The sequence below is a fragment of the Salvelinus namaycush genome, chromosome 24 (genome assembly GCF_016432855.1).
Source record: "Salvelinus namaycush isolate Seneca chromosome 24, SaNama_1.0, whole genome shotgun sequence".
Lineage (NCBI taxonomy): Eukaryota > Metazoa > Chordata > Actinopteri > Salmoniformes > Salmonidae > Salvelinus > Salvelinus namaycush.
Genome location: NC_052330.1, coordinates 7,905,257 through 7,933,079, shown reverse-complemented (window position 1 = coordinate 7,933,079; position 27,823 = coordinate 7,905,257). Strand labels below are relative to the sequence as shown.

At 49.1% G+C, this 27,823-nt stretch overlaps 1 protein-coding gene across 1 annotated transcript in view; it reads left to right on the top strand.

Annotated features, from left to right (window-relative positions):
• LOC120019266 (midasin-like) overlaps nucleotides 1-27,823 on the top strand; it is a 45,669-nt gene that overhangs the window by 329 nt on the left and 17,517 nt on the right. Inside the window, exons 2-65 of the mRNA XM_038962579.1 lie at nucleotides 133-359; nucleotides 619-843; nucleotides 1,000-1,107; nucleotides 1,207-1,399; nucleotides 1,596-1,805; nucleotides 1,975-2,106; nucleotides 2,238-2,341; nucleotides 2,437-2,551; nucleotides 2,751-2,944; nucleotides 4,244-4,325; nucleotides 4,829-4,924; nucleotides 5,042-5,154; nucleotides 7,337-7,485; nucleotides 7,604-7,664; nucleotides 7,795-8,009; nucleotides 8,244-8,347; nucleotides 8,511-8,655; nucleotides 8,824-8,920; nucleotides 9,028-9,141; nucleotides 9,250-9,397; nucleotides 9,507-9,614; nucleotides 9,785-9,936; nucleotides 10,634-10,812; nucleotides 10,947-11,155; nucleotides 12,756-12,902; nucleotides 12,989-13,130; nucleotides 13,294-13,428; nucleotides 13,544-13,575; nucleotides 13,962-14,062; nucleotides 14,262-14,400; nucleotides 14,631-14,761; nucleotides 14,948-15,086; nucleotides 15,201-15,330; nucleotides 15,563-15,820; nucleotides 16,009-16,206; nucleotides 16,389-16,597; nucleotides 16,903-17,025; nucleotides 17,172-17,369; nucleotides 17,498-17,605; nucleotides 18,100-18,288; nucleotides 18,387-18,476; nucleotides 18,652-18,915; nucleotides 19,240-19,507; nucleotides 19,869-20,028; nucleotides 20,293-20,409; nucleotides 20,499-20,707; nucleotides 20,854-21,002; nucleotides 21,233-21,432; nucleotides 21,592-21,821; nucleotides 22,027-22,140; nucleotides 22,329-22,458; nucleotides 22,680-22,786; nucleotides 22,927-23,060; nucleotides 23,221-23,381; nucleotides 23,626-23,746; nucleotides 23,974-24,187; nucleotides 24,284-24,530; nucleotides 24,766-24,889; nucleotides 25,051-25,218; nucleotides 25,516-25,730; nucleotides 25,935-26,340; nucleotides 26,511-26,623; nucleotides 26,767-27,436; nucleotides 27,565-27,726. Coding sequence (XP_038818507.1) covers nucleotides 133-359; nucleotides 619-843; nucleotides 1,000-1,107; nucleotides 1,207-1,399; nucleotides 1,596-1,805; nucleotides 1,975-2,106; nucleotides 2,238-2,341; nucleotides 2,437-2,551; nucleotides 2,751-2,944; nucleotides 4,244-4,325; nucleotides 4,829-4,924; nucleotides 5,042-5,154; nucleotides 7,337-7,485; nucleotides 7,604-7,664; nucleotides 7,795-8,009; nucleotides 8,244-8,347; nucleotides 8,511-8,655; nucleotides 8,824-8,920; nucleotides 9,028-9,141; nucleotides 9,250-9,397; nucleotides 9,507-9,614; nucleotides 9,785-9,936; nucleotides 10,634-10,812; nucleotides 10,947-11,155; nucleotides 12,756-12,902; nucleotides 12,989-13,130; nucleotides 13,294-13,428; nucleotides 13,544-13,575; nucleotides 13,962-14,062; nucleotides 14,262-14,400; nucleotides 14,631-14,761; nucleotides 14,948-15,086; nucleotides 15,201-15,330; nucleotides 15,563-15,820; nucleotides 16,009-16,206; nucleotides 16,389-16,597; nucleotides 16,903-17,025; nucleotides 17,172-17,369; nucleotides 17,498-17,605; nucleotides 18,100-18,288; nucleotides 18,387-18,476; nucleotides 18,652-18,915; nucleotides 19,240-19,507; nucleotides 19,869-20,028; nucleotides 20,293-20,409; nucleotides 20,499-20,707; nucleotides 20,854-21,002; nucleotides 21,233-21,432; nucleotides 21,592-21,821; nucleotides 22,027-22,140; nucleotides 22,329-22,458; nucleotides 22,680-22,786; nucleotides 22,927-23,060; nucleotides 23,221-23,381; nucleotides 23,626-23,746; nucleotides 23,974-24,187; nucleotides 24,284-24,530; nucleotides 24,766-24,889; nucleotides 25,051-25,218; nucleotides 25,516-25,730; nucleotides 25,935-26,340; nucleotides 26,511-26,623; nucleotides 26,767-27,436; nucleotides 27,565-27,726 — 10,632 coding nt within the window. The remainder of the gene's footprint in view (nucleotides 1-132; nucleotides 360-618; nucleotides 844-999; nucleotides 1,108-1,206; nucleotides 1,400-1,595; nucleotides 1,806-1,974; nucleotides 2,107-2,237; nucleotides 2,342-2,436; nucleotides 2,552-2,750; nucleotides 2,945-4,243; nucleotides 4,326-4,828; nucleotides 4,925-5,041; nucleotides 5,155-7,336; nucleotides 7,486-7,603; nucleotides 7,665-7,794; nucleotides 8,010-8,243; nucleotides 8,348-8,510; nucleotides 8,656-8,823; nucleotides 8,921-9,027; nucleotides 9,142-9,249; nucleotides 9,398-9,506; nucleotides 9,615-9,784; nucleotides 9,937-10,633; nucleotides 10,813-10,946; nucleotides 11,156-12,755; nucleotides 12,903-12,988; nucleotides 13,131-13,293; nucleotides 13,429-13,543; nucleotides 13,576-13,961; nucleotides 14,063-14,261; nucleotides 14,401-14,630; nucleotides 14,762-14,947; nucleotides 15,087-15,200; nucleotides 15,331-15,562; nucleotides 15,821-16,008; nucleotides 16,207-16,388; nucleotides 16,598-16,902; nucleotides 17,026-17,171; nucleotides 17,370-17,497; nucleotides 17,606-18,099; nucleotides 18,289-18,386; nucleotides 18,477-18,651; nucleotides 18,916-19,239; nucleotides 19,508-19,868; nucleotides 20,029-20,292; nucleotides 20,410-20,498; nucleotides 20,708-20,853; nucleotides 21,003-21,232; nucleotides 21,433-21,591; nucleotides 21,822-22,026; nucleotides 22,141-22,328; nucleotides 22,459-22,679; nucleotides 22,787-22,926; nucleotides 23,061-23,220; nucleotides 23,382-23,625; nucleotides 23,747-23,973; nucleotides 24,188-24,283; nucleotides 24,531-24,765; nucleotides 24,890-25,050; nucleotides 25,219-25,515; nucleotides 25,731-25,934; nucleotides 26,341-26,510; nucleotides 26,624-26,766; nucleotides 27,437-27,564; nucleotides 27,727-27,823) is intronic.

The following is a 27,823-nucleotide window of genomic DNA, read 5'->3' as shown; positions in this document are numbered from 1 at the left end:
ACATTGATGGATGTCCCTTGAGATTGGAGGGTATAGACTTAGCCAATGCTTGTCTACAGTTGCCTGGAAAGTCCTAATGAATTCAATGTCAATCTTGACTTTCACCTGATATGTCTTTCTGTCTGTCTGTAGATATGGAGCCAGCAGGACAGACAGAGCATTCTGGCATGTTTGTCTCAGCTGCTGTTGGAGAAGGACTATACACTGCTGCTCGCCCGCCACCTCCGGCCGCTGATCCTGGACCTGCTGGAGAGGAATGCGCAGAGGATCAAAGCAGACGGCAGAATCAACCATGATCTCCACGAGCGCCTGTGTGTGGCGCTCAGCAAACTCCTCGGCGTCAGTCCCGATGCACAGGCGTAAGTGAACCCTCTGTGATCTCCGACGTGACGAACACTTCATAAACACTAGTTATCTTTTCTATTCTCGTCTAAGTGCTTGAAGTGGCATGAAAAAGCTGCCAATACTCACTTTATTTTTTACTGTACCAGAGTTTGTATTTTAGTGCTAGTATTTTTTATGAGGGGCTTGTACTCAAGCAGTAAAAAATTCACAGTACTACCGGCCCACTTCAACCACTACTTCCAAGCTGTTACACTCCCCTCTTTTCTTTCTTAGGTTTGCTGCGAGGTACTTCAACGATGCCCCTCCAGTGTTCCAGAGGCTCTTCTTCACCAGTGAAGAGTCCTCGTCTGTCCAGTATGGCCCCAGGAGGATGAAGCTGCGGGACCTAATGGGTGCTACCCTCCGCTTCCTCCAGAGCGACTGTGCCAAGTTCCGAGTCCTCTGGGACTGGAGTGCGTGTGTTTCTCAACTGCTCACCAGCGACATCATGGTTCGAGGGTGCGTATCTACCTTGTCTACCGTTTTCACGGTGTCTATTCTCTCAAGCTGCCTCGCACTACGGAAACGGGCTGAATGTTTTGATTGATGCTTTTACGATCGTCTGTTTGTTCATGTGAAGTCAACTTGCGGTCCTCTGGATTCTTTCCCATGTAGTTACACTGCCCAGTGTCTGGCCCTGGTGTCCCACATGACTGACAATCAGAAAACCATATTTTTGAGAAAGGTGCTGTCGAGTGACGAGATTCAGCACATGAAGATAAAGTAGGTTAATTTCTGTTTCTATTATTACAATCTGTTGCAAGTGCATGAATTACATTTTCAGCTTATAACCTTTGCTTGTATCGGTTCATAAACATCTAGGTCACTGGAGGAAACTCAGCAGTTTGAGGTAGAGAAGGCCCTGGTCCTGGCTAATCAGGGCACTGTGATGTGGCACCAGGAGAAGGGGAACAAATTCACCCGGGGTCAGGTGCTGTCAGAAGACCTGTCCCAGACTGTGGTGGCTGTCTGTGGGGTGGTGCTACCTAGGATCGCCCCCAAACAGACAGAACAGGTAAGACTTCCTGTTGAAATTAAGGGGCGATTTCCTGGACACAGATTAAATCTAGTCCTAGACTAAAAAGCAAACTTAATAGGGAGTCTCCATCAAATTCTTTATAGTTTTGTTATTTGAAAAAGTGGATTTGATATATGGTTCAAACAACATCGGTAGTGTTGATTTGATTCGTGTAACTATATTTAAAATCTAGGGTAACCTAAAGGATCTGGTGCTAGTGGATTCGACCTGTCGCAACCTGCGGAGACTGGCCATGGCAGTGGCATCCCAGAAGGCTGTTCTTCTGGAAGGGCCCATTGGATGTGGTAAAACTGCACTGGTGGAGTTCTTGGCTGCCGTGACCGGACACACCAAAACACCAGAGATTCTCAAAGTCCAACTTGGGGATCAAACTGACAGCAAGGTAAGAGCAGTGATTTAATATAGGCAACCTATAAAATCATTTTCAGTATCAGTCCATATAGAGGGAGAGTCCAATGACACTAGTATGACCTCAACCTCTGGGGGTTTTCTAAAGTTTTTTCAACGGTAGCAAATAGGAATTGTCTAATCTGTTTGCTGTCTTTTTGCAGATGTTGCTCGGGATGTATCGCTGTACTGATATCCCAGGGAAGTTTGTGTGGCAGCCAGGCACCCTGACCCAGGCTGTCTCTAAAGGACACTGGATCCTGTTGGAGGACATTGACCATGCTCCTCTAGATGTGGTGGGTATTTGCACACCTGAATCACACATGGAATTACATGAAGTGGCCTGTACAGTTATTACCGTAGGAGTGGGTTCCAGACTACAAGGTATTTTCTAGTATGTCATCCTATGAGTTTGTATGCCTTGCAGATATCTGTACTCCTTCCCTTGATGGAGAATAAAAAGCTGATGATCCCAGGACGGGAGGACTGCGTCGAAGTGGCCCCAGGCTTCCAATTCTTTGCTACGAGAAGGTAAGAATATGATTATATGTGGCCCACATGTGACTCTATAAATGTCATCCTCTTTTTAAACACAGAAACTAACTGATGTTTGTGTTTGTTTGTAGGATGTTCCACAGTGCCGGAGGTTGGTACAGACCACAGAACACCCACGCAGCTCTCTTGGACAAGTACTGGACTAAACTGCAGATGGGAAATATGGCACGAGAGGAACTGAAGAAGGTGAGACGACTGAGGACTTGATCAAACGGAGTCCACGTGGATTTCCTGTAGTTTTATATTTTGACCATTGTATCAAGCGTAGTTTCTGTAGCATGATGTACTACGGTACCCATAATGCTCAGTACACTGATTCTGTTTAACCTTACTAAACTAAAGAAGTCCCTGAAGCTACCAGTAGTGTTATTCTTTGTCTGTGCAGGTTCTGGTGAGCAGGTACCCTAACCTGACGGTTGTTGTGGAGCGCCTCCTGGATATTTACTGCCAGCTGACTGGAGAGAGTCATCCTGACCCGGTGGCACTGGGCCACACAGACAGCCTGCAGCCCCCAGAGGTGTCCCATCACAGGCTGGAAGGCAAGACCACGTCCCTTGAGGGGAGGGGACTGTCCCTGAGGTAATGCCCAGTAACATGCTAACCTTTTTTAATCTTGAGATTTTGAGAACTGGTACATGTTGAAGCTGGGAAAAAACGGTTAAAGGAAAGATTTACCCATTTTGAATGTTTAAAAAAAATAGTTTTGGTGCGTCTTTGAGTGATGTTCTATTGATACCCAGGGTAATTTCATGTTTTAATGTTTATCTGAGCTTCTTCCCTTCATATAATGCAAAACGTGTCATACTGGCTGTATTTCTGCCTGCTTAAACGGCTAGCTCAGATACACATGAAAACCTGAAATTAAATTTCCTTTAAGCTTCATTTTAAACTTTGTAGCTACTTACATTTAGTAAAATGTCTTGTAGCAATGGATTTGACCAATCACAGCTAACAATGCCAACCCTCAAATTCCCACCAAAGGTGTCTACAACAATCTTTTTTCCCTGCTTTGAAAGATGACACAGTCCATCTGTCTATATGCCGCTGTTAGCTCATGAACTTGTGATAAACTCATTGCCATAATTCCCTAGCTATTCAGTCTCCCCCCCCCCCCCATCATATAGAGAGTCAAACCCAGCAAGCCCCATCCATCCCACCACGTGTCCCAGAGCAGAGGAAGGTTGTGTGGTTTACATTTGGCTCTGTTGCGGCCTATTGGGAGATGAGATGACCAGCCAGCCCTCAGGACTTTAATTAGCTTTCCACTGGGTGCTGCTGCCTGCGCTCCATGGCCCATTGATTGGCCCCGTCTTTCTATAGAGCTTGTTTCACTAATGCTAGACGTCACACCAGGACAGCCCTTATCATTAGATAACTAGTTCAAGCCTGACCCCTTCATTTGTAGGAGATCCCTCGTTGTTGGCAGCACGCTTTTCCATACGGCCTCTGTGGCCCTCTTCAATGTGGTATATGGTTTAGCTGCATGGATCAATGCAATAAACTTACATACTGAATGTATTTTTTCATTTGCAAAACTTAGCCTGCTCCTAGATCAGTATCTAGCCTGTTCCTAGATCTGTATCTAGCCTGTTCCTAGATCTGTATCTAGCCTGTTCCTAGATCTGTATCTAGCCTGCTCCTGGATCAGTATCTAGCCTGCTCCTAGATCTGTATGTAGCCTGCTCCTAAATCTGTATCTAGTCTGCTCCTAGATCTGTATTTAGCCTCCTCCTAGATCTGTATCTAGCCTCCTCCGAGATCTGTATCTAGCCTGCTCCGAGATCTGTATCTAGCCTGCTCCGAGATCTGAGTGTCCTTAAGCCAACTCCTCTGTCTATCATTGTCATATTTATGTAACCTCTGCACAATATTTTACAGAGACCTGCTGAAATGGTGTGATAGGATCAGCAGTAACTTTGACAGCACCTCGTCTGCCACCGCTCAACATGTCTTTCTGGAGGTAAGCCTCGAGTCACAGCACAGGCTGGCATTGCAATGTTATCGCCCACCTGCCATATTTACTTAGCAAATGAAGCTTTCTGGCTTGAACCGGCTTAAATCAGAGATCATTATTCACCACTGATCATCAGGCACTCTGTAACCTAGAACTCTGTGTGGAACTGAGGAGTTATAGAGTCTATTATTAGATTAGATTATAACCCAATCTTGGTTCGGAAAGAAAATCCTGCAGCTGCGCTAGCACTCGATGTCTTTAACACTTTTTCATAGCTGTTTCGGGTTAGCCTCGTGAACCAGAATGTACTGCTGCTCAGGATGGTTGAACAAGGCTAGTTTAGGATAGACTATGGATAGATTCATTGGCATAGCACAATGTATCTTTGAATGGAAAAATCAATGTGGCTGTAACAGTCTCAGAAACATTTAACAGTTTGACTGCCCCCCCCCCCCCCCCCCCCCCCGCTCTTCTTTAATGTACTGTTTTGTGGCTTTCCCCCCTTTTAGGCCCTAGACTGCTTCACGGCCATGCTATCCCGACCAGAGAGTAGGCTACGCATGGCTGAGGTCATCGGGAGCAAGCTCAACATCTCCAAAGAGAAGGTAAGTGCAGCACCACTGGAAATGACGGGCCACTGCCCGACAAGGTGGGCCATTTGGGACTCGGACATTGTGACTGTTTGTTGTTGACTGTTGACGTGATGGTCGTGTGCCCCTCAGGCTGCACATTTCTGCCAGATGTACAAGCCTGGCATCTCTGGGACGGAGTTGGAGGCCTTGGTGGGCAGAGTGACCCTGGAACGGAAGCAGAATGAAGTGGTCCGCATCTGCAAGTAAGTCAGCAAACTGTGTGACCTAAAATAACATTTGGTGGCATCTGATGCATCGCAATTTGTTTAAGCCAGTGAAGTAGCCGGCCACATAAGGGTTAGTAGTCAGTTATTTGGCTGGCAGCTGGGGCTTATGGAACGCACTGGGTCAGGCTGACAGCCCTGCCAGTATGTGCACGTAATCTCTCTGTTTTACACAATATAGTCACTGTGCCAGGCCAAACACTTACCCAACCTGGGGAACAGCCAAGTAGACTCCCCGCTGGTTGATGGAATAAACTTTTAACTGATCCCTACAGATGTCGGATCTTAACTTGATCACGCTTTTGTTGCCGAGAATTTTCCTGCTGCATCAGGGAATTCAAATTAGCATATTGAGTCCCTGAAAAGGTGTCAGTGTGGGTTCGATTCCGGCCCACACCCTTCTGGCACAAATAACTAAATTCCCCTGATTTACTTGATTTATTTACACCTTTGAAATATGGACAGTCCAGGGATATTTTACCCCCTTATATTTTATCCTGCTAAGAAATGACCACGCCAGACACTTTTGGATAACATAAATAGGAAACAAATAAAATACTAACAATAGGCTACACCAACATTAGTTTCCATTCACGCAGTGTCGGGTAAATTGTCACAGTAGGAAATCTAGCACGTGTTGATGTTTTAACAAGCAATGGTTGCAATAGATCCCTTGTTATTTGATTATATTCCAATAGGTTACATTCTGTAGGCTACCCGTCAGCCCGGGGCTCTCCAACCCCATTCCTGTAGAGCTACCCTCCTGTTGGTTTTCAATCCAACCCCAGTTGTAACTAACTTCGTTCAGTTGGAGCGAAAACCAACAGGACGGTAGCTCTCCAGGAACATGGTTGGAGAGCCCTGGGTTAGCCTATCCATTGTCACATATTGAAAGTTGTAAAAAATTTGACAGATGTAGTGGTACTGTAGAACGATAACATTTCCTCCAGTGTGGATGCTCGTCCACGTTTCATAGTCTGTGTATCATTTGTCAATATAGTTTTGGTCTTAGGCGTGGGATTGAAAGCCTGTATTGTGTGAAAGCCTGTATTAATGTTTCGTAGCGCTGTCAAGATGTTTATGCATTTGAGCCTACCCAAAGACGATTTTGTTGAGCTGAAGCATTTTTCTTTGTGTAAATTATTAGAATATTCGTTTTACTTCTTAAATTAATGCTATTTACTTGTAGGCGTAATGTATGCGGTACTATATCGCCCAGCGCTGGGCGCGAACTCATGAGGCTCGCAGTTGGAGCGCGCTGCTTAGACCACAATGCTACAGCAGGCACTAAGAATACTGATGGAACATAGGCGTGTCGTTTTTTAAAAATGTATTTTGTTTTAAGCGTTCCCCAAACCATAGTTCCAACCTTAACCACTCGGAATGAATGCCTAAACTGTTCCTCTTTTTGAGTTGTTTCTGTTTTAACCCTGTAACCACGCGGAATTAATGCGTCAAAAATAGACCTTCATCCATGAGTCAAAGGGCAGTGGGCCGGGTTTCGAACCTACGCTGACTCTGGCATATGTGTGCCAGGGTCAGTGGCTGTAACCACTGGACCACACATGCACTGAGGAAACCGTTAATTTATTCTGCCTGTTGCTTGCCTTCAACATACAGTACCAGTCAAAAGTTTGGACCCTCCTACTCATTCAAGGGTTTTACTTTATTTGTACTATTTTCTACATTGTAGAATAATAGCGAAGACATCAAAGCTATGAAATAACACATATGGAATCATGTCGTAACCAAATTCGAAATATTTCTTCAGATATTCAAATCCTCCCGCTGAAGGATTATTTTCCTCCTGCGACGAAAGGGGTCAAATTAAGATCCGACATCTTTAACGACACACTATGATAAACCAGCAAATATTCCAAGCCTCCGCATATGACTAAAAACATGTGGATTCTTCCTTTCCAAACCTATCAGATCTATTGTAACCGGCTCTAAAACTCAAAAAAAGCAAATGCACATTTGTTTTTGAAAGGCATGTGCTAAATAGAAATACAATCGGCAATTCACGCAATAAGATAGAATAGGCCTATTTGTTGATTTAATGTGTTATTTGGTCTTTTGACCTTGTTTTATGCATTTGCATGTTGAAAGCATAACCTAACCTATATATATATATATAATATGTGTGCCTCCATGTCTACAGCGAGAAGCAAACATTTGCTGCCACGCGACCCTCTGCGGTGCTTTTGGAACAGCTAGCTGTGTGCGTTACCAAGGGGGAACCCATCCTCCTGGTTGGTGAGACGGGCACGGGCAAGACGTCCACTGTGCAGTACCTGGCTGGACTCACTGGTGAGACACACAACACTGCCAGGAAGCTCCTCTCACAGACAACATGGTACAATGGGAACCCACTAACCACCACCTCTGTTCGCCTCCTGTCCTCGCTCCCTCTCTCCTCGCTCTCCAGGACACAGGTTACGGGTGGTGAATATGAACCAGCAGAGCGACACAGCTGACCTGCTAGGAGGGTAAGTGAATTACAATAGAAGACCTAGCTAGTCCTCTTCTTATATGACCTTTCACCCATACCAGCATATTCAGACTGGGGAAATGCCCGTGTTGGTACTGAGTGCGCATATTCTCTTCCCCGATCTGCAGGTATAAACCAGTGGACCACAAGCTGATCCTGCTGCCCCTGCGTGAAGCCTTCGAGGACGTGTTCTCCCAGACGTACTCCCGCAAGCAGAACCTGACCTTCCTGGGCCACGTGCAGACCTGCTTCAGGGGCAAGCGCTGGCCGGACCTGCTCAAGCTCATGGACCACGTCTGCAAGTCGGCCCTCGGCAAGTCGGAGCTGCAGGAGAAGAACAATGGTACCGTCACACACTTTTTAGATGTTGTCTGTGTCCTAAGTGGCACCCTATTCCCTTGGGGATCTGGTCGAAAGTAGTGCACTGTTTAGAGAATAGGGAGCCATTTGGGGAACAACGACAGAAGTACCTTAAACCCCTGTCATCTTGAATAGCTTAGCCTTACTCTCACTGTGACAGCGATGTGAGTGTTGCCTCAGGCTATTCTCAGTGTGTGGTTTTGTGTGTCTCCTCCAGCTGCCTTGCTGCAGGACCAGTGGGAAGCCCTGGCCGTGAGGCTGGCTCAAACCCAGCAGCAGATCAGAGCCTGTGAGACCACACTGGTCTTTGCCTTTGTGGAGGTAATGGCTTACCTAAAGCCTCTCCTTTCTTATACACACACACACACACGCTACACATCCCTGTTGCTCACCAACCTGTTATTATGATGCTAAACTCTGTGTGTGTGTGTGTGTGTGTGTGTGTGTGTGTGTGTGTGTGTGTGTGTGTCTTATCTTTCCACAGGGGACTCTGGCCCAGGCGGTGAAGAAAGGAGAGTGGATCCTGCTGGATGAGATGAATCTGGCTGCAGCAGAGACCCTGGAGTGTCTGAGTGGCCTGCTGGAGGGCACCGCTGGCTCTCTGGTGCTGCTGGACCGCGGAGACACTGGTGAGGCTCCCACTGCTCTCCATAGCACGTTATGACATGTTATAACACTATTATATTACATGTAATAAATGACATTATTATTCTCATGATTTTGGTCATAAAGTTATTCGTTGATCATGACCTTGGAAATCACTTTGATGCTGACAGAATAAAACTTTTTTTGCACAGAGCCCCTGGTTCGCCATCCAGACTTCCGTCTCTTCGCCTGCATGAACCCAGCGACTGACGTGGGGAAGAGGAACCTGCCCCTGGGCATCAGAAACAGGTGAGAACATGCGAGAACCAGGCCTGGTGTGGGGCTGAAATGTCTTTAACTTACCGACAAACCCATACTGATGGTGGTTTGACTTTGTAACCTTTGTCTTTTCCCAGGTTCACTGAGCTGTATGTGGAAGAGCTGGAGAATGAGGGAGACCTGCTCATCCTGGTGTCTGACTACCTGAAAGGATTGAACCCTAATAAAAACGTCATCAACGGCATCATAAGGTCAGGGGTCAGAAAACAGACTGTCGTAGCCATCACGTGGCTCATGAAGTTCCCACAAAATCACGTCGAATGTCATGTCATATTGATTGGATTATTTTGTTGATGCAGCTTTTACCTGGCGGTGCGTAAGGAGGCTACCTCCAAGCTGGTGGATGGGACAGGACACCATCCCCACTACAGCCTGCGTACCCTCTGCAGGGCGCTGAAGTACGTGGCAGCCAACCCCTGCCACAGCGTCCAGCGCTCTCTCTACGAGGTAAGAGGCCAAAGGCTCTGTCACTGTTGATATCCTTAGTAACATCATTGATTTAGATGGGACCAGAGGTTCAGACATCACCAGATTCTCCATTGGTGTCTTTCTCCAGGGCTTCTGTCTGAGTTTCCTCACCCAGCTGGACCGCAGCTCCCATCCCATGGTCCAGAAACTGGTGTGTCAACACATCATGGGGGGAAACATCAGGTGTCTGAAGCAGGTAAAACAGCAGTCCCGTACAATGACTAATTAGGTCAGAAGACATTTATGCATGGCGATTTCTGAGTGTTTTGAACATTTTAAAGGCAGAATCTGGGGTCATTTCAAGTGCTTAATTAATCATGAGTTCATGAGTGAGCCGTGTCTCCTGATCTGTGTGTTTCCCCCCAGCCCATCCCGGAGCCCACTGGGCGGCCCTGCATCCAGATGGAAGGCTACTGGGTTTCCCAGGGGGAGATGGAGCCAGCCCTGGACCCCACCTACATTCTTACCACCTCCGTCAAGCTCAACCTGCGTGACCTGGCCAGGGTGGTGTCCGCCGGGTAGGAAAACCGACCTGCTGCCGTCAATCAACCTAGTCAATAACCGTGGCGCCCAGAACCATTTATTTAGTTGGGCCAATGAAGTTTCTGCGTTGTGATGCGTTTACATGACACGTCAACGTTCTATGGCAGCCATGTTATTTCCACATTAACATTACATGGGGGATATATTTTTTTAAAGTCCTATAAAACTGATGGCACTGGAAGAGCCTAGTCATAGTAGCCACTATCTGACTGCTGTATTCAGGGTTGATTCTGTTTCTTTAAAGGGGAATTGTGTTGTCAACCTGAGCGTCACACGAGTTGTGTTAGCGAAATATTAGTTGCGTCATCACTCGCTGCTGCCATAGATACGACATGACTGGTTTTTCGCACGTTGTTGCGTGTTTCCATGCCCGCACCACACGGGTCAATCGTCCCCACTAAGTGCTTGATTGTTTCTCTGCCCTTCATTAATTCAGTCGTCTCTGGACACGTGGGCTTGCATCCCAAATGGCACCCTGTTCCCTACGTAGTGTGCTACTTCTGACAAAAACCCTAGGCGCCATTTGGGACACAGCCATGGCCTCTACTCTCGAGGCCAAGGAAAATCAATCAACTCCTCTTCCACGAATTGCACAGTGGAACACCACTACAAGCAGACGGTGCCAAACGCCAGTAGAAGTGTTGTGTTTATGTATTTCTGTTCGTTCTTCAGGAGCCACCCGGTCCTGATCCAAGGAGAGACATCGGTGGGAAAGACCAGCCTGATCAGGTGGATAGCGGCCGCCACGGGGAACCAGTGTGTGAGGATCAACAACCACGAGCACACAGACATCCAGGAGTACATGGGCTGCTACTCCTCTGACGGCAGGGGCAAGCTGGTCTTCAAAGAGGGTACGACCTGTTCCATGCTGTAGCCCTGCAGTGTCTCACACAGCCTGTAGTAAACACTGTTCATGATCACAGTGTAATGTCTTGTGTGTGTCTCTCTCTCTGTGTGTGTCTCTCTGTGTATGCTTCCCCTATAGGCGTTCTGATTGACGCCATGAGAAAAGGCTACTGGATCATTTTAGATGAATTGAACTTGGCCCCTACAGACGTCCTGGAGGCCCTGAACAGACTGCTGGACGACAACAGGGAGCTGTTTGTCGCAGAGACACAGGAAGTGGTCAAAGCTCACCCCCGATTCATGCTGTTCGCGACCCAGAATCCTCCTGGTTTCTACGGAGGCAGAAAGGTACGCGTCACTCAGGCCATAGTGGGATATTAAGATTCAATTGGGATAGTGTAGTTTGGTTATTTCAAGCAAGCACACAGATTTTCTCACTGAGTACGATGTGATCTCTCCCTTAAGAGAGTAAAAGCGGGATAGTGATAGTGTAGCAGTTTTAATTTCATCAACAAAAATAGTGACAAGAATATTTGTCAAACACACTTTTTTTTTGTGGCAATTGACAAGACTATAACTGAGTAAATAGACCCAGAAAAAACTATAACTAAACAGAATAGATTTTTAATTTCAGTTGGCAAAAATGAGATGAGTCAAAATTGTCTCTAACTAAAATCGGACTACTAAGTAGACTGGACAATAGTTTTTAGAGAGATTGAGAGCTTTTCAGTGATAAGCACAATATTAATATTAGCAGCCCTGATGCGCAGCTCAGTTTTGTTCAGCAGTGAGAAGGACACGCCACACCTGATACACACAGCCTACTGTACATCAGCTGGTGAGCTGCGGAGGAGCAAGCGATGAGTGTGGGCAGACAGGCTCCGCCTCCGATTATACACATCGCCAGGCGACTGTCTTGCTTCCCCGTAGCTAACCAGTCACCACCAGCCTTCTAGTTAACTACCCTTTGCCGGGTTAAGAAACACAAGCTGCTTTACAAAATTCAAAACAATAGCAGCATTGAGTTTAATAGTAAAACAACAGTGTAGCTATGTTTCTTTCTCCCTTGAGTATAGAGAAGTAGGCGGTCTTTGAATTTGTAGTCTCACTCAACCCTCCCACTTTCCCCACTGAATTTAATTTATAGCCAGGTTATGCAGCCAAATCTCCCTCTTTTCCTCAGAGAAAACATCTTGATTCTACCCCTTAGGCTAATTCTAGCCCGTAGGCTAACCCAAGGCGCGTTCAGCAGGACCCCACGTTTTGGAATGTTCAGATAGGCATGTTTGTTCTAGATAGAAATATGCTTTCTGACATGTTGAATACGGAACAACTTTGGCTCTATTCATGGGATTTCTATCTGCAACGTTTGAGAATATTTTGCAAAGAACGTGGCCCTGGTAACATTACCAGTAGCCTACATAAAAACATTTAGTGGCACAAAAATAAAGGAAAAGGGATAGTAAGCAATTTATCGACTAAATCCCTCTAGCCACTTCACTATATCTGACTGGGTAAATCACTTTCTCGAGCACTGGGACTTGGACTTCAGAGATAGGGACTCGTGACTCGACCGACCATTGGTGACTCGGACTCGATTACAGGGGACACTCTTGCTCTCACTCTCTTCTGTGTGTCCCTGTTTGTTTTGTATGCAATGTGCAGTATCTCAGCTGAATTCGGAATATATCATTCTTATATATGTTAGTCATATTTCTGCTTTTGGGAAGAGAATAGGATGTTATGCAGTTGGACAAGGACAAGGCTATGTATGTTTGTGCACATGGAATAACTAGACTAAATCATTATTGAAAGACATGATATTTTAGTCAGAATGACGTAAGACTGGACTAAATCTACAACAAAAAAGAGTGTCAAACACAAGCGCTGCGGCGTAGTTTGACAGGCCGAGTCTCATTGATTGCAATGTAATCTTACCCCCCGTCAGGTGCTGTCCAGGGCCTTCAGGAATCGTTTTGTGGAGCTTCACTTTGACGAGTTGCCCAGTGACGAGCTAGAGACCATCCTCCAGCAGAGATGTAGTCTTCCTCCATCCTACTGCTCCAAGCTGGTCAAGGTCATGCAGGATCTCCAGGTGAGTGTCACATATTTGACCTCCCTTTCACATGCTAACTCATTGCTTTTGGCATTAAGGTAAAGCTGTTGTGTGTGTGTGTGTAGTCTCTTCGCAGGGGATCCACAGTGTTTGCTGGGAAACATGGCTTCATCACCTTGAGAGATCTGTTCCGCTGGGCCGACCGCTATCGGCTGGAGGAGCAGACGGACGCCTCCCGCGATTGGCTGCAGCATTTAGCTGATGATGGCAAGGCCCAATCGAATCACACCCCTATCTTACGCAAAATGCACATTTTCGGTTTTTGTCTCTTGCTTTTTCCGTGCTCTTTTTTAAAATTTGATTGTGTCGATGACACATCCACTTCATATAATGTAATCAAACCCTTTCTCTCTCTCTCTCTCTCTATCAGGGTTCATGCTGCTGGCTGGGCGAGTGAGGAAGCCAGAGGAGGCCGCTACCATCCAGTCTATCCTGGAGAAACACTTCAAGAGGACGGTGAACCCTGACAACCTGTTCTCAGAGGAGCAGCTCACCACACAGTTTAGTGAGTAGAGCAGAGCCTGGTTCACACAGACAACAATTGAACCACAACCCAACTGAGTGCATGAACCTGTTCGTTCACAGCCAATTCATATTGGAGGAGAGTGTCAACGACACAGGAAAGCAATCAACTAACACTATAATGTCAAAAGTGCAGAATGTGGTATGGAGAATGTTCATTATAAAGGTGGTGTCCTGTGAGTGCATGTAAGAGGAACCACAGATTATCCGCGGTTGTACGTACTCAATGTGTACTTCAGATGTTGAGAACACGAGGTGTATATATCACTGTTCTCCATTATTTGGGGACAATAGTGTGTGAACATGAATATTGAGTGTGAAGTGGATGGAATGTGTGTCACGTGGCGTTGTCCGTCTCAACTGGAATGACACCACTTCCCTTTGCGTAACGTACCCGAATGATTTCAATCAAGTTTAGTAGGCCACTTTTATTGGTCGGTGTGTCCGAAGAATTAATCTGGGTTATTGTGATTGGCAGGTCCGTCCGTGGACAGCATCGCGGGAGTGCCTGAGGAGTTCCGTCACGTGGTGTGGACGCGGGGGATGAGGAGACTGGCCGTGCTGGTGGGACGGGCCCTGCGTTTCGGGGAGTCCGTTCTATTGGTGGGAGACACTGGGTACGATTCATACGGAGTCCCTGATTGTCCATTTTTAATTAGAAATATAATTTCCAAAGCAAGCATGGTGAAGTGAATGGCTCAGTAGTACCTACAGAACGACAAGTCTCTGTGTCTACTTATCCGGAAGCCACTACGTTAAAGTATTAGCCTCCAGAATGACAGGTCAGTTTGAACGTAAGTTCTCCCCCCTCCCCAGGTGCGGTAAGACCACCATCTGCCAGCTCTTTGCTGCGCTGGCCGGACAGAAGTTCTTCTCCCTCAACTGTCACCTGCACATGGAGACGTCTGACTTCCTGGGCGGCCTGCGTCCTGTCAGACACACTGGGACACAGCAGGTAGATGGATACCACACTGATATTGGGCACAATCTAAATGAACTATGAACGTATAAGGCTGAATGAAGCCGTCATAAACTCTTCATACGGCATTTTTAACTTATTCATTGAGGTAAAAAATCAATAAAATAAAGTGATGCTGTATTGGTAAAGATAATGCAGTCACAAATGATAATGCAACAGATAATGCGGTCCCACTGACCCCCTCCTGTCGTTGTGTGTTGGTACAGGCGGACGCTGAGGACGGCAGGTTGTTTGAGTGGCACGACGGGCCCCTTGTCCTGGCCATGAGAGAGGGAGGGGTGTTCCTCATGGACGAGATCTCCCTGGCTGACGACTCTGTGTTGGAGAGACTCAACAGGTACACACCCTGACTATGTTCCAATATCGGCACTAGTAGAATCCTTCCCCAATACATGACTTCATTCTAAATGGAATGCTAGTGTGGATATGGGAATGGAGCCGCTTCCTCACAAGAATTAGCGTACAGCACTTCATTAGATAGCATTGACCTCTAAGCTCTGACCCTGCTCTCTGATTGTCTCAGTGTCCTAGAGACGGAGAAGTCTCTGGTGCTGGCAGAGAAAGGAAGTGGCGATGACGACGACGTGGAGGTGATTACAGCAGGGCAGAACTTCCGCCTGGTAGCCACAATGAACCCTGGGGGAGACTTCGGGAAGAAGGAGGTGAACAGTCTATATTCTTTTCCAACTCTGCCTCTAAAGGACCACAAGCACGTTTGTTTGTTAGGTGGATGATCAGTCCAACTTGTTAACATTTCTCTGCGTGTGTGTGTCCAGCTCTCACCTGCACTGAGGAACAGGTTCACAGAGATCTGGTGCCCCCAGAGTAACAGCCGCAGTGACCTGGTGCAGATCATACAGCACAACCTGAGGACTGGCCTCTCATTGGACGATAGCGACCAACAAGGTACTCCTCTCCTCCGCACACCACAGACGTAATACAGCTATTCATCTAGGACTAGCATTTGATAGGCTAGAATAGTCTGACCGCATATTTTATATAATCTTCTCCAGTTTTGGTTGTGATTTGCTTCAAATGTGTTGCACCCTCTGTGTTATTTAGCACCAGTACTTTCAATATCCGTTTTACTTCCTTTTTGTGGCCATCTCTCACCATGACCCTTTGACCCCCAACCCAGGAGGACACATCGCCGAGCTCATGCTGGACTTCATCGACTGGCTGACCAACCAGGACTTTGGGCGGCGCTGCGTGGTCAGCGTCAGGGACATCCTGTCCTGGGTCAACTTCCTCAACCTGGTGTGTGAGCGAGACGCCGACGGCTTCATGACCATGGGGGACGAGGGCGAGGAGGAGGCCGAGTGGGATCTCCGGCTGGACACAGTCACTGCCTTTATCCACGCAGCGTGCCTGGTCTACGTGGACGGCATCGGCTCAGGTCAGACACCGGGACGCAGACTGTTGTTGATGTGTGGAATTACAACAGCAAATGATCCGGTGCCAGATTTTGTTTTGCTTATGTAATGCTAGAATACACAGCACGTGGAAGACGCTGGCTGCTATTGTGAGAGGGTTAATAACTACTAGAATTGTTTAATCTCACGCGTCCCTCCTATGATGTCACAGGGACCACGGCGTCTGCTGCGGAGAACGCCCTGGTGGCGCGCAGGGCCTGTCTGAGCTTCCTGCGTACCAAACTGGGTGGGATCACCAAGCTGGACCAGGAGATGCTAGACGCGCTGAGAGTCTACGACACCAGCCTGTCCAGGGAGCCCCATTGGGGGGACGACTTCTTTGGCATCGACCCCTTCTACATCCCCTCAGGTGGGGACACTTTGATCCTAGACGAGAGCATGGGCCATTGGTCAAAAGTAGTACACTATATAGGGTGCCATAGGAAGCAAGACTGGAGCGTGTGGTTTAATGTGTGTCGTTGAATGTGTTTACCTTTTTCATTGATTTTGTTTCCTTTTTCCGTCCGTTTTTCGTCCTTTTATTCTGATCAGGCCCGGAGAGGGAAAGCAGGAGCCTGACTGACTATGCCATAGCCGCAGGCACCACAGCGGTCAACGCCCAGAGGCTCCTACGGGCCCTGAAGCTGCAGAGACCTGTGCTGCTGGAGGGCTCCCCTGGAGTGGGCAAGACCAGCCTAGTGGCCGCCCTGGCAAAGGCTTCTGGGAACCACCTGGTCAGGATCAACCTCTCTGAGCAGACTGTAAGACGCTGTTCACTAACTTTCACTGGGGCTCTTGTGTTAATATAGAAGGCTTTACTATGATTGTGCCAATTTCAAATGTTTTTGTTTTTCACATTTTTAAAGTTTCTGGATTCATATTTTGTATATGTGTATACTATATAGTATTATGTAATTTCTGAACTTTCAACTTCAGGTACATGTTGTCATATCGTTGTACTGGTATAAATTCATGAGATTGTAAATGAGCAAGGAATTAACAACACAGTAATGGACAAGTGGAAGCACTTTTAACCTATGTACGATGTCATATCCTTTCCTGACAGGATGTGACAGACCTGTTTGGGACCGACCTGCCTGTGGAGGGAGGAAAAGGGGGAGAGTTTGCATGGCGGGATGGCCCTCTCCTGGCTGGACTGAAGGCTGGACACTGGATTGTCCTGGATGAGGTGGGGGCTCTCACTGTTTTTTGTATTAACTCCCCAGCAAATAGACATTTGTATAAACTTACTTGAATTTGTGTTGTTTTAGGTGATATAAATTAAACGTTTCGGAGAAGAATGCGATTTTATGACACGTCTATTTTTCTGTGTAGTTAAACTTGGCCTCTCAGTCCGTGCTGGAGGGGTTAAACGCCTGCTTTGACCACCGTGCTGAGATCTACATCCCAGAGCTGGGCATGAGCTTCCAGGTACAACACGAGAAGACCAAGATCTTTGGCTGCCAGAACCCCTTCACTCAAGGAGGCGGGCGCAAGGGCCTGCCCAAATCCTTCCTCAACAGATTCACTCAGGTAAGTGATAAAGAGCCAGTGTTTTAGATATATTATGTAATAATACGCTGAATAAATATTATGGTTGATTTGAAAATATTTTTGTCATTTGGGGGGAAAATAAACTGACATTTCACCTATTTTCTCAGGTGTTTGTGGATCAACTGACCAGTGAGGACATGGAATTCATTGGAGACTCCATCTTCCCGAACATTGACAATCAGATCATCTCTAAAATGGTGCAGTTCAACAACCGGGTAGGTAGAGCAGTCCTGTTATACTGACTCCCCCCTTCAGCCCTTTTCAACTCTCGTTTTTTCTGGCTCTCTGTGACCGTTGGGGAGGTGACGTGTCCATATTTGACCTCACAGCCAAGGACAATGCCCGCCAGCCTGTAGAGCTGCGGCCGATGTTCCTCACATTTAGTGCCATTAGTGCATGGCAAAGTGACCAAAAAACACGTTGTCCTTGTCAAATGGGTCACTATAGTCCCTCTGATTTATGTTGAGGACTTGTTTGATAGAGAATCAATTCTGTTTTTGTCTTTCCCACCTGTAATGTCATGAAGTAACTGAGCCCCCCCCATTTCTTTGTTGGCCACCATATTTCTCCTAGTCCGTTTTTGCTGTCTTAAACACCATTTTGTCCAGCCACTCATATTCCTTAACTCTGTTCCCCTAAAAAAACGCAGTAAAAAGAAAGATGTCTGTTTTAATGGACAAAGTTGTATTGCATTCTTATTTTCTCACAGCTGGTCCATGAGGTGTCTGTGGAGAGGAAGTGGGGTCAGAGAGGAGGCCCCTGGGAGTTCAACCTGCGTGACATGTTCCGCTGGTGTCAGCTGATGCAGGCCGACCAATCGCCAGGGTTCTTCAACCCGGGTCAGCATGTGGGGTTGGTGTACGCTGATAGGATGAGGACCGAGGCAGACAAAGCCCAGGTATGTAGACTACAACTCCAGTACATATGTAGCACCTTTACTCAGTGGGTTTGTGTTCAAACTTCCTTTTTTACTTCTTGGCGTGTTTTTGTCTTCAGGTGCTGTCTGTGTTCAGGAAGGTGTTTGGTGAGGACTTTGAGCCCTACACCGGATCAAGACAATTCCACATCACTCCACTCAATCTGCAGGTCAGTCATGTTGCGAACTCCATCCAATTTTCGGTTGAAAGATATTATTATTATTATTGGAAGATATTATCAAGAAATGTTTTGATAAAATGGTGTCATTCAGAGCCAATTATCGAGAAAGTGAATTGACCCTCTTCTCTGTTCCTCCTTGTCCTCCTCTCTCCCTCTCATCCAGGTGGGCTTCTCTGTGCTCCAGCGTAGCGGAGGTGCCCCTGTGGCCCTGGACCCTCCTCTGTCCATCACCCACCAGGCGCTGCGGCCCCTGGAGTCCCTGATGAAGTGTGTGGAGATGGGCTGGATGGCGGTGCTGGTGGGCCCCACGGCCAGCGGGAAGACCAGCCTGGTGCGCCTCCTGGCCCTGCTCACCGGACACCGCCTCCGCGTCATGGCCATGAACAGCGCCATGGACACCACCGAGCTGCTGGGAGGGTTCGAGCAGGTAACCAATCACAGAGAGACTTTTGAGAGGATCCGTTTGAGCAAGGCGATGAGCAGAGTAGTTATGTGATCAAGACCCCTAATGAGTAGTAATTCGGAATGCGCGGGGATTTGTAGATCAGTGATTCTGTGCAGTCCGACTGCAATTTAGTCGAACACGCACACCATAAATGCTTCTTTGTACGGGTAAGTTCTTTGTAGCGTTTGTGAGCTCGTAGTATTGAGTGTTGAGTTATAGTGCTGGTTGAGTTGGGATTGCAGCACGGGTCGGGTGGGCTCCCGTTTTCCTTTCCAGAGTACCGAGTTGGGTCCGTTCTCTTTCCAGGTGGACATCGTGCGGCCCTGGCAGCAGGTGCTGGAGAACGTGGACTACATCGTCGCCATGGTGACGCGGCGGGGTCTGATGTCGCTGGACGGGGCGGGGGTGCAGGACACCGAGTTCCTGTTGAAGACCTGGAGCCTGTTCTCCCGCCGGCTGAAGGAGGAGGGGCTGGAGAGGACCGGGGGGGCGGTGACCTCGGAGGCGCTCAACAAACTGGAGGTCATCATCCTCCTGCTGCAGAAGCTCAACACCAAACTCAAGGTGTTCACGGGTACGGTATATTTGACACTTTATTTTGATTGAAGAACACAAACAGGCAGGAAGGTACAAGTGCATCTTCCTCGAGGTCATGTCAGGGCCAGGCAGCTCCCTCTGGAACAGACGATCACGGGAGTCATGATGACAGTGTATGAGTAGTTGATTAATGAAATGTTTGAAGCAAGTAGTAAAGAAGGATCGTTGGGTCGTTGTACACTGGGTCGTTGTACACAGGGGCTGTGGGGAAACTAACCATAACATTTTGCTCACGGCACGTATCGTTGCTCGAGGAAAATATCTACCCGTCTACATGTGATAAACTCTGGGTGAGTAGTGTAAACTCTATGTTCTGTGTCCCCACCTTCTCTCTCCAGACATGTCCAAGCTGCAGATGGACTTCACCCTGCTGAAGGAGCGTCTGGCCCAGCTGCAGGACGGCTGGAGTAACGGAGGCTTTGAGTGGCTGGACGGCATGCTGGTGCAGGCCCTGCAGGCTGGGGATTGGCTGCTCATGGACAACGTCAACTTCTGCAGGTGAGAAATGGCCTGCATCTGAAATGATCACATTGAAGGAGAAGATACTGTTATATTTACAGGTAGTTCCTGAACCCCTTGGTTTGAGTTAACCCTTGGTTTGAGTTAACCCTTGGTTTGAGTTAACCCTTGGTTTGTGTTAACCCTTGGTTTGAGTTAACCCTTGGTTTGTGTTAACCCTTGGTCTGATGCAGGATGCCACCAGAGTGTGTTGCAGATGGTAGAGATGTGGTAAATGGCTGTTGTGTTTCTGTTTGTGTTAAGTCCCTCTGTGTTGGACCGTCTGAATGCCCTGCTGGAGCCCGGCGGCTGTCTGACCATCAACGAGCGTGGGGTCATCGACGGAACCACCCCCTCCATCACCCCACACCCCAACTTCAGGTACAATACAAAAGGTTGCACACACACACACACATACACACACTCTGTTTGAATAGTCCAGTCTCATCACGTCTCCCCATCTCCTTTAGGTTGTTCCTGACCATGGACCCAATCCATGGAGCGATCTCCAGAGCCATGAGGAACCGAGGGGTGGAGATCTACATCCCAGGGGAACACGAGGGGGTCTGCTGGGACACGCTGGACCTGAAGACTGTACTCCACACCGCCGGGGTGACCGGAGACTGTGTGTGTGACCTGCTGATCGAGATACACACCGACATCAAAGCTACCATCTGGGGTAAGCCCTGGGCACTGAGAGAAACCTCTCCAAAAGATGGAGGATATCAGTTAGATATCAGCTGGGGTTGGCACGTTGCTTGTTGCTTCCAAATCAAAGGTATCCATAGAAGGAGTCATCTGATATGAATCTCTCTGTCCACCCAGACTCCCCTGCGTCGTGCGTCTCCTCCCTGCTCCACGCTGCAGCCCTGCTGTCCTGCCAGCTGCAGAGAGGGGTGGACCTGCCCAGTGCCCTACAGCACGCCTGTGGGGAGGCCTACTCCCTCTGCCAACGCACCAACGCCAGCCAACAGGTACCAACCAACACCACCTTGTCTATTATAGACCACCGTATGAAACTCTCACCGCTACCCTCAGCCAATCAGCCTCTCCCTGTTACTCTGTGATGTAGGATGCCCCGGCGACCAGTCTAGATTTATGTAGTGACATCCCACTGTCCAATACGACTTCTATTCTCATATATTTATATTCTATCTTCTTTATAAGCTTTACATGTTTTGTCCCCTGCTCTGTTTTGTTCCAGCAAGCCCAGGAGGTGATTGAACGTCGCCTGTCCATCCTGGATACAGAGGACTGGGGCAGCGGGTTGCTGTGTGCCGGGGTGTGGCCCGACGGCTTCCCCTCCGCCCTGCTATCCACGGAGGACTCCTGCTTCTCCTCGGTCCTCCGCGACGGACAGGTCCTCTCCTTCTGCCTCAACACGCTCAGCATGCAGGGCAAGAGGTGAGACTCGTAGGTCACAGGTCGGGCCAGGAGTTTTTACTGATCATATGACAAGGCCTGGAAAAACAGATTAGAACTAGGCCCCAGAGTTTTACCGGGTCTTATTGTAGCTATAATGCTACCGTTTGGATTGACGTGTGTCTGTGCGTGTGTCACCAGGAGCCGTCCGCTGAGCCTGTGTGACCTCCAGAGGGCGCTTCAGAGCGGGACAGCGCTGCACGAGGGTCTGGTGTTCTCCGGCGGCGTGGTGGACCTGGTGGAGGACGGTGACGCCCTACGCCTGCTACCCACCGCCGTCAGGCTGCTCATCGAAAGGGCCTCGCACTCCGACTGGATGCTCCGCACCGCCTGGCTCTCCAGCCTAGCCAAGAGCTACAAGCACGCCCCTGGTAGGGAGATCCACTCACTGCCCTTATTCCTATGTTTTTTAAAATCCTTTTTGGAGCTTTGTTGCTATCTACCAGGGGTGTGCGTTTGGTGTATGTTACTGTTTGTGTCAAGGGGACTACTCTGTGGTCAGTGGTGCTTTGTAGCCGTCTGTCTGTGGCGCATGTTACTCTGAAGGACTTCTCTGAGATCCGTTTGTTGTTTCAGAGGTGGCACTGGTGCAGCTGGAGGCAGGGAACAGAGCTCTGAAGGCCATGTTCAGCAGCAAGCTGACTGTGAAGGGGAAGTGCCTCACTGAGCTGCTGCAACCACACAGCACAGGTAGGCTAAACAAACTCAATTCCTCAACATATACGTTATATACCGATTGTACAAAAAAAAACTCCCCAGCTATTTCCGAACACCCTCCAGCTCTTTTGCACAGATCTTACATACCATATCTCCCATCAAAACAATCCCTTTTCACAAATTGCACAATTGACGTTAATGGGCATGTCTGTTCTTGTTAGATGACTACAGGATTCTGGTGGACATGCGTTGGAACAAGCAGTACCTGGACATTCTGGCTAACACGTGCAACTTTGAGGACGAGGAGAGGTACATGGAGTTCATGGAGGCCCTCAACGCAGTGGCCAACAGGTATGTGTCCGGCTGTGTCCCATATTGGACCCTATTCCCTATATAGTGCACAGCTTTCTTTGACCAGGGCATATTGGGCTCTGGTCAAAACTAGTGCCTCTTATATATAGGGAGCCATTTGGCATTTCAACCTCCGTCCGGTAGTCTGGATGTTTAGGGGCTGGGTTTACATCGGTGGCCGTGGTTGCTGAGTAACCTGGGTGTGATGTGCGTCTTAACAGGATCATACTGTTGACGGACAGAGAGGAGAGGGCCGCGGTGGGAAGCTGTGCTATCAAGACATCAGCACACAACAGCGCGTTGAGGCTGGCCACTGCTTTCTCCAAAGGTACAGCTCCGTCTGTACAGTACACCATGTTGAACAAAACCCAGGGGAAGTCCTCGGTCAAGTATATAGTAATTGGGGGGGGGGGACTGTGGAAATATGAATGTTTTAATATTGATGGTGTTTTGTTTCGACCGTTAAAGGGACGGTGGACATTGGTCGTCTGCCTCACCCAGTGCTGATGCACCTGCGCTCCTTCTTTGACCTGTGGGACGCCTTCACACTGCAGGCCGTGCAGACTGGACAACCCTACATATCTGACCACCTCATGTTCGAGGTTCGTCGTAATACCGTCGAAGTCATTGCAGTTGCATTTTAGTTTCTCTCATTCAGCAACCGTCGTCAACCTTGGCTTATCTTCTGTGTGTGTGTGTGTGTGTGTCCACCACGGAATAAAATAGAATGATGGTAATTAACAGGATCTATGTTGTCCACAGATCCTGCAGCTGCTGCAGTGGAGAGACCGGTTCTGGCAGGTGTGTAACTCGCTGCCTGCCGACTCCCAGGGAGTGTCGGTCCTCTCGCTGCACTGGCAGTGGGTCCAGAAACACCTCATCCTCCGGCTGCCACAGCTGCTACTGGGAGATGGCACCCATGAGTGAGTGACGCCTTCCTTTTTTTACCCAGGAGTCAGTATTCGAATCCTCCGACGGACTTTCTGGACATTAGAATCAAACACCTTGACTTGACAGTAAAAGTTGTCGCGTCACCTATTCCCTACATTGTCCACTACTTTTGACCGGAGTCAGCGTACTAATATAGGCAATTTGGGAGGCAGACTTTGTGTTTTCTGGCTGCAATGTAATGACTGACAACAACCCTGTGCTGCCCTGCTGTTCCAGTGGTCAGCAGGAGCTCCAGACAGTGTCGGCTGCCATCCAGACCGTCCTGTCCACTTCTGTTACCGTGGCCACCGCCCTGAAGGGGATCCAGAAGACCCTGGGGAAACCCCTTCCATTCAAGGTACAGAGGAAGGGAGAGAGCATTCAATCCACTATGACAAACACCTTTACACTGCCCTAACTGTTATTGTCAAGTGGAGTAGAGGTGCTAACTGAAGTTGAAAAATATATGATTTATTGTAAAAGTTAAAACATTGCATAACGGTATTTGTCAGACACCTTCATCGGGTAGAGTTCATGGAGATCGTCCATGTTATATGAAGCTGTCTCCCTCTCCATCTCCCATAGCTGGAGTCTGTGGCTGAGTGTGCTTCCCAGCTGAGGGTCCTGAGCAGGGCCCTGGACGTGGGCGACCTGAGGCTGGACAACACAGCCTCCCTGTGGAGACAGGAGCTGGTCCGCCTGCAGGGAGCCGCCCTGGGCCTGGACACCAAGGAAAGACTGCTAGAAGCCTGGGGCCTGGTCCTGCTAGCCAACAACCAGCTAGAGCCCCAGAACTCCGGTAACCTGGTGCTGCAGAGTGAAGTGTCTATGTGTCGATCTTTCAGTGTTTGCATCTGTCTTAACTATTCATTATTCCATTCTATCCTGACCCCAGGTGTCCTAGAGAGGCTGGTGTCGTGCGTCCAGCAGCAGCAGGATCACATGACCTCGTGCGGCCTTCTGGAGGTACGCCCCTCCTCCATGCATGACGAGGGGGACCAGGGGGACAGCGCCCCTCCCTGTAGAGAGGTGCTCCAGCAGCTCAGCCGCAGGGCCCAGCTCTGGCCTCTCATGGAGGAGCTGGCCGTACTCAACCAGCTCCGGCTCAGCACCGACCTGCTGCAGCTGGCTCTCACACAGGGGTAAGAGAACGGCCAAACCGGGTCAATGGAGGAAGTACATTCATGACGGATGGAGGATTATCTCGCTTGACTGAGTCAGATTTTGAATCATGCCTGAAAGTATCTAGCGTTTCAAATGTATCACCTTTGGCATATTAGAAACCTGACACGAAAGCAGCAATAATGCCATCAAAAATACGTTTGTTGTGTCATGTTGTTGTACCGATAACTAACTAGTGTTGACTTTTGCCCACAGGGACAGGGAGTCAGAGGACAGCCTGCGTCGTGAGGTCTCCCAACACCTGCGCTTCTGTCTCCAGTCCACCCCCATGAACGTCAGCCAGCTCCAGCCCCTCTGGTTCCTCCTCAGCAGTGACCGGGTCAGTGGTTCAACCAGTTTACACAGTATAATTGATTGATCGTGTTGTTGTATTGTCCTTCAAGAGGACATCCCTGTACCTGTGCCTCAAAACAGAACAGAAGATGTGGTTTTGTGTCATGTGTTGTTGACTGTGGTGCCTGCCTGCATTTCCCCTCCCAGCCTGTGGAGGAGCTGCAGTTTGTGTGGTGTGATCTGCTGTCGGAGGCCCTGTCGGCCCTGTGGAGCAGCAGTGTGACCGCTGACCCCGAGCGCTGGCTGAAGTGGGACCCCCTGTGTCCCGAGGGCCAGATGATATCATCCAAGTCACCTCTGGGACCTGGAAAAATGGTAGCTAATGTAACATCTATGATATTAGAGAGGCTCATAGCTTGCCAAAACAATCTCAATGTGTGTTGATGTCAATGATGTTGATTTGTGCATCAGGATTTGGACCCATTTACATCACTGAATTTAATTCCATTTCCTGCCATTCTGATTCCAATATGTTACTTCTTAACCTTGTCCCCAGGCTCAGTTGCTACCACATACAGAGCCGGCTGGTGGACGAGATTTAGTTAATTATTGAATTGAATTTGAGTTTTCCATAACAGAGGCGTTCACTCACTCTCCTTGCGTCACCTCTAGGGTCCTGACATGCTGAGCAAAGCAGTGTGGTCCAGGTGCATGTTAGGGGTTCTTAGCAGCAGCGAGACAGGGGGACGTTGGGACCCCACGGGGACGTCCCTCCTGTCCTCGTCCCGGGTCACCCTGGGGGAGTGGAGGGAGAGGACCGAGCAGCTCCAAGACGTTACCGCCGTGCTGTGGGACAACATGGCTGTTCCGGCCCTGGCCGAGTTCAGGTACACGCACTGGAGAAGACACATGCACCTCAGGCTTATAGAGAGGAATCACCACAAACGACATATAGAACGCTGACACTGTCAATAGGAAAAGTCCTAACCCTACCTATATCAACAATCTATGGTTTTGGTGCATATCTATTAATATCCATTTGACTCGGCTAGATTACCTCTGTCTCACCCTCTCTCTGTTGGTTCTCTTAGGAGTACTGACCTGCGGCTGCAGGGCGTGGTGCTGCGCAGGCAGCTACAGTCCCTGTCAGAGCTGCTCCCCCCGGGGCTGCAGGAGGGCTACACCGAGACCTGCGAGAGCCTGGTGGACGACCAGGACCCTCTGGTAGCTGCCCAGGAGGTCCAGACCGCCCTCAGGGACTTCCTGCCCTCCAACCTGCTCCCCGAAGGCCTGCTGGACGCCCTCCTCACCTGCCTGCAGCAGTTTGTCCAGAACAGGGTCCAGGGCTCCATCCGCGTCCAGGGCTTCAGCCAGCTGGTCCGCTCCGGGGTCTTCTGGGTCAACATGGGCCTGCTGCAGATTAAGACCTGGACCCCACAGACCATCTTCGACCCGGCCGTGAAGAGGGCCTACAAGCTGGACTACGCCCAGGAGGAGGTGGGCCACTGTCAATGCAGCAGTCTCTTAATCCTTTCAACCTTGTACAGTAGTAGAGAGTAGTAATGACTGGAGATATTAAGTCTCTGGTCTTTTTTAACATTGGAGTAGAGTGTCATTCTCTTCCCCTATATGTGACGTCGACAGTGACCCTTCCTTTTCTTTCCCAGCTGGCTTTGCTGCAGGAGGAGTGGCGAGGACGCAGTCTGTCCTCTCAGCTGCTGACGGGAGTTGAGCTGGAGGAGAGCAGCACCACCGACGGCTTCCAGCATCCTCGCATCAGGTGAACAACCGTCCACAGTAACAGAACTCAACGTGTCCACAGACAACATGGCAATATATTATGCATTTGGCCACTGATAGTTCTGGTTGACTGGTTTTTGCCAGATGGGGTCTTTTTAAACGTCATTGTCTCTGTGTCCGCAGGTACCTGTGGATCCGTATGCAGCAGGTGAAGGAGCAGATAGCAGAGCTCTCCAGGAAGCAGGCCTGCAGGCCCAACGAGCCCCAGTACGGCAGGCTGTTCCAGGAGCTGCAGCACTACCTCTGCAGCATCGGCCAGCCGGCCACTGTGGAAGACCTGCTCTCCCACCTGCTGAAAGCCCTCCAGGGGAGCGGCCCCAAATTCAGGTCGGGGACTCAGGGCCTGCTGAAGGAGGAGGCTGTGTGGCAGGCCTCGCAGCACCGCTTCGCCCAGAGGCTGGTGGAGGAGTACCCGCTGTACCCTGACGTGGTGGGGCCCCTGAGGACCGCCATCCTCCAGCTCCGGCACGGCATGAGGCTGGTGGCATCCCAGGTGGACTCCTCCCTAACCCCCATTCCTGGCCTGCCCAAGCTGGTGTCCTGCCTACTGGCCTTCCCTTCCATCTCCCCCAGCCTGCCCTCTTACCTGGCCAGGGCAGACTACCTGTGCTCCAGGGGCTGCATGGATGTTCTGAGGGGCCTAGGGAAGCTCTTGCCCCAGCCAGACCCGGATCACGTGGTCCCAGAGCCAGGGACGTTACTCCTGAACGCTCTGCTGTACCTGCAGTGTCACGCCCTCTCCACAGGCCAGCTCAGCCAGGACACACTCAAACTCTTCAGACACATCTGTCAGGTGGGCGTCACACGTTTTGATTGGATAACATTGGATGTCGACTTTTTGATTGGCATTTGTTGATCTTATTGATTGATAATCAGGTGGACCAACCAGTGTTCATGTTGTTTGTCATGCGGTATGTCCAGGCTCTGGTGAACGAGTGGGACGAGCAGGAGAGACGTGCGCGGGAGAGAGAGCAGCTCGAGGCCAGTCTGTACCGTCACCGCAGCAGACTCCACGGAACGGGCCTGAGCGAGGACGAGCAAGAGGAGAGGGACTTCAGACGCTGCTTCCCCCAGTTTAACAAGGTACAGTCACTTTAGGGCTAGCCAATGGATCCAATGTAATCTCTCTTTAGTTTGTTACATTTCACTATCACCTAGTCAACTTTTGCAACCGTAAACA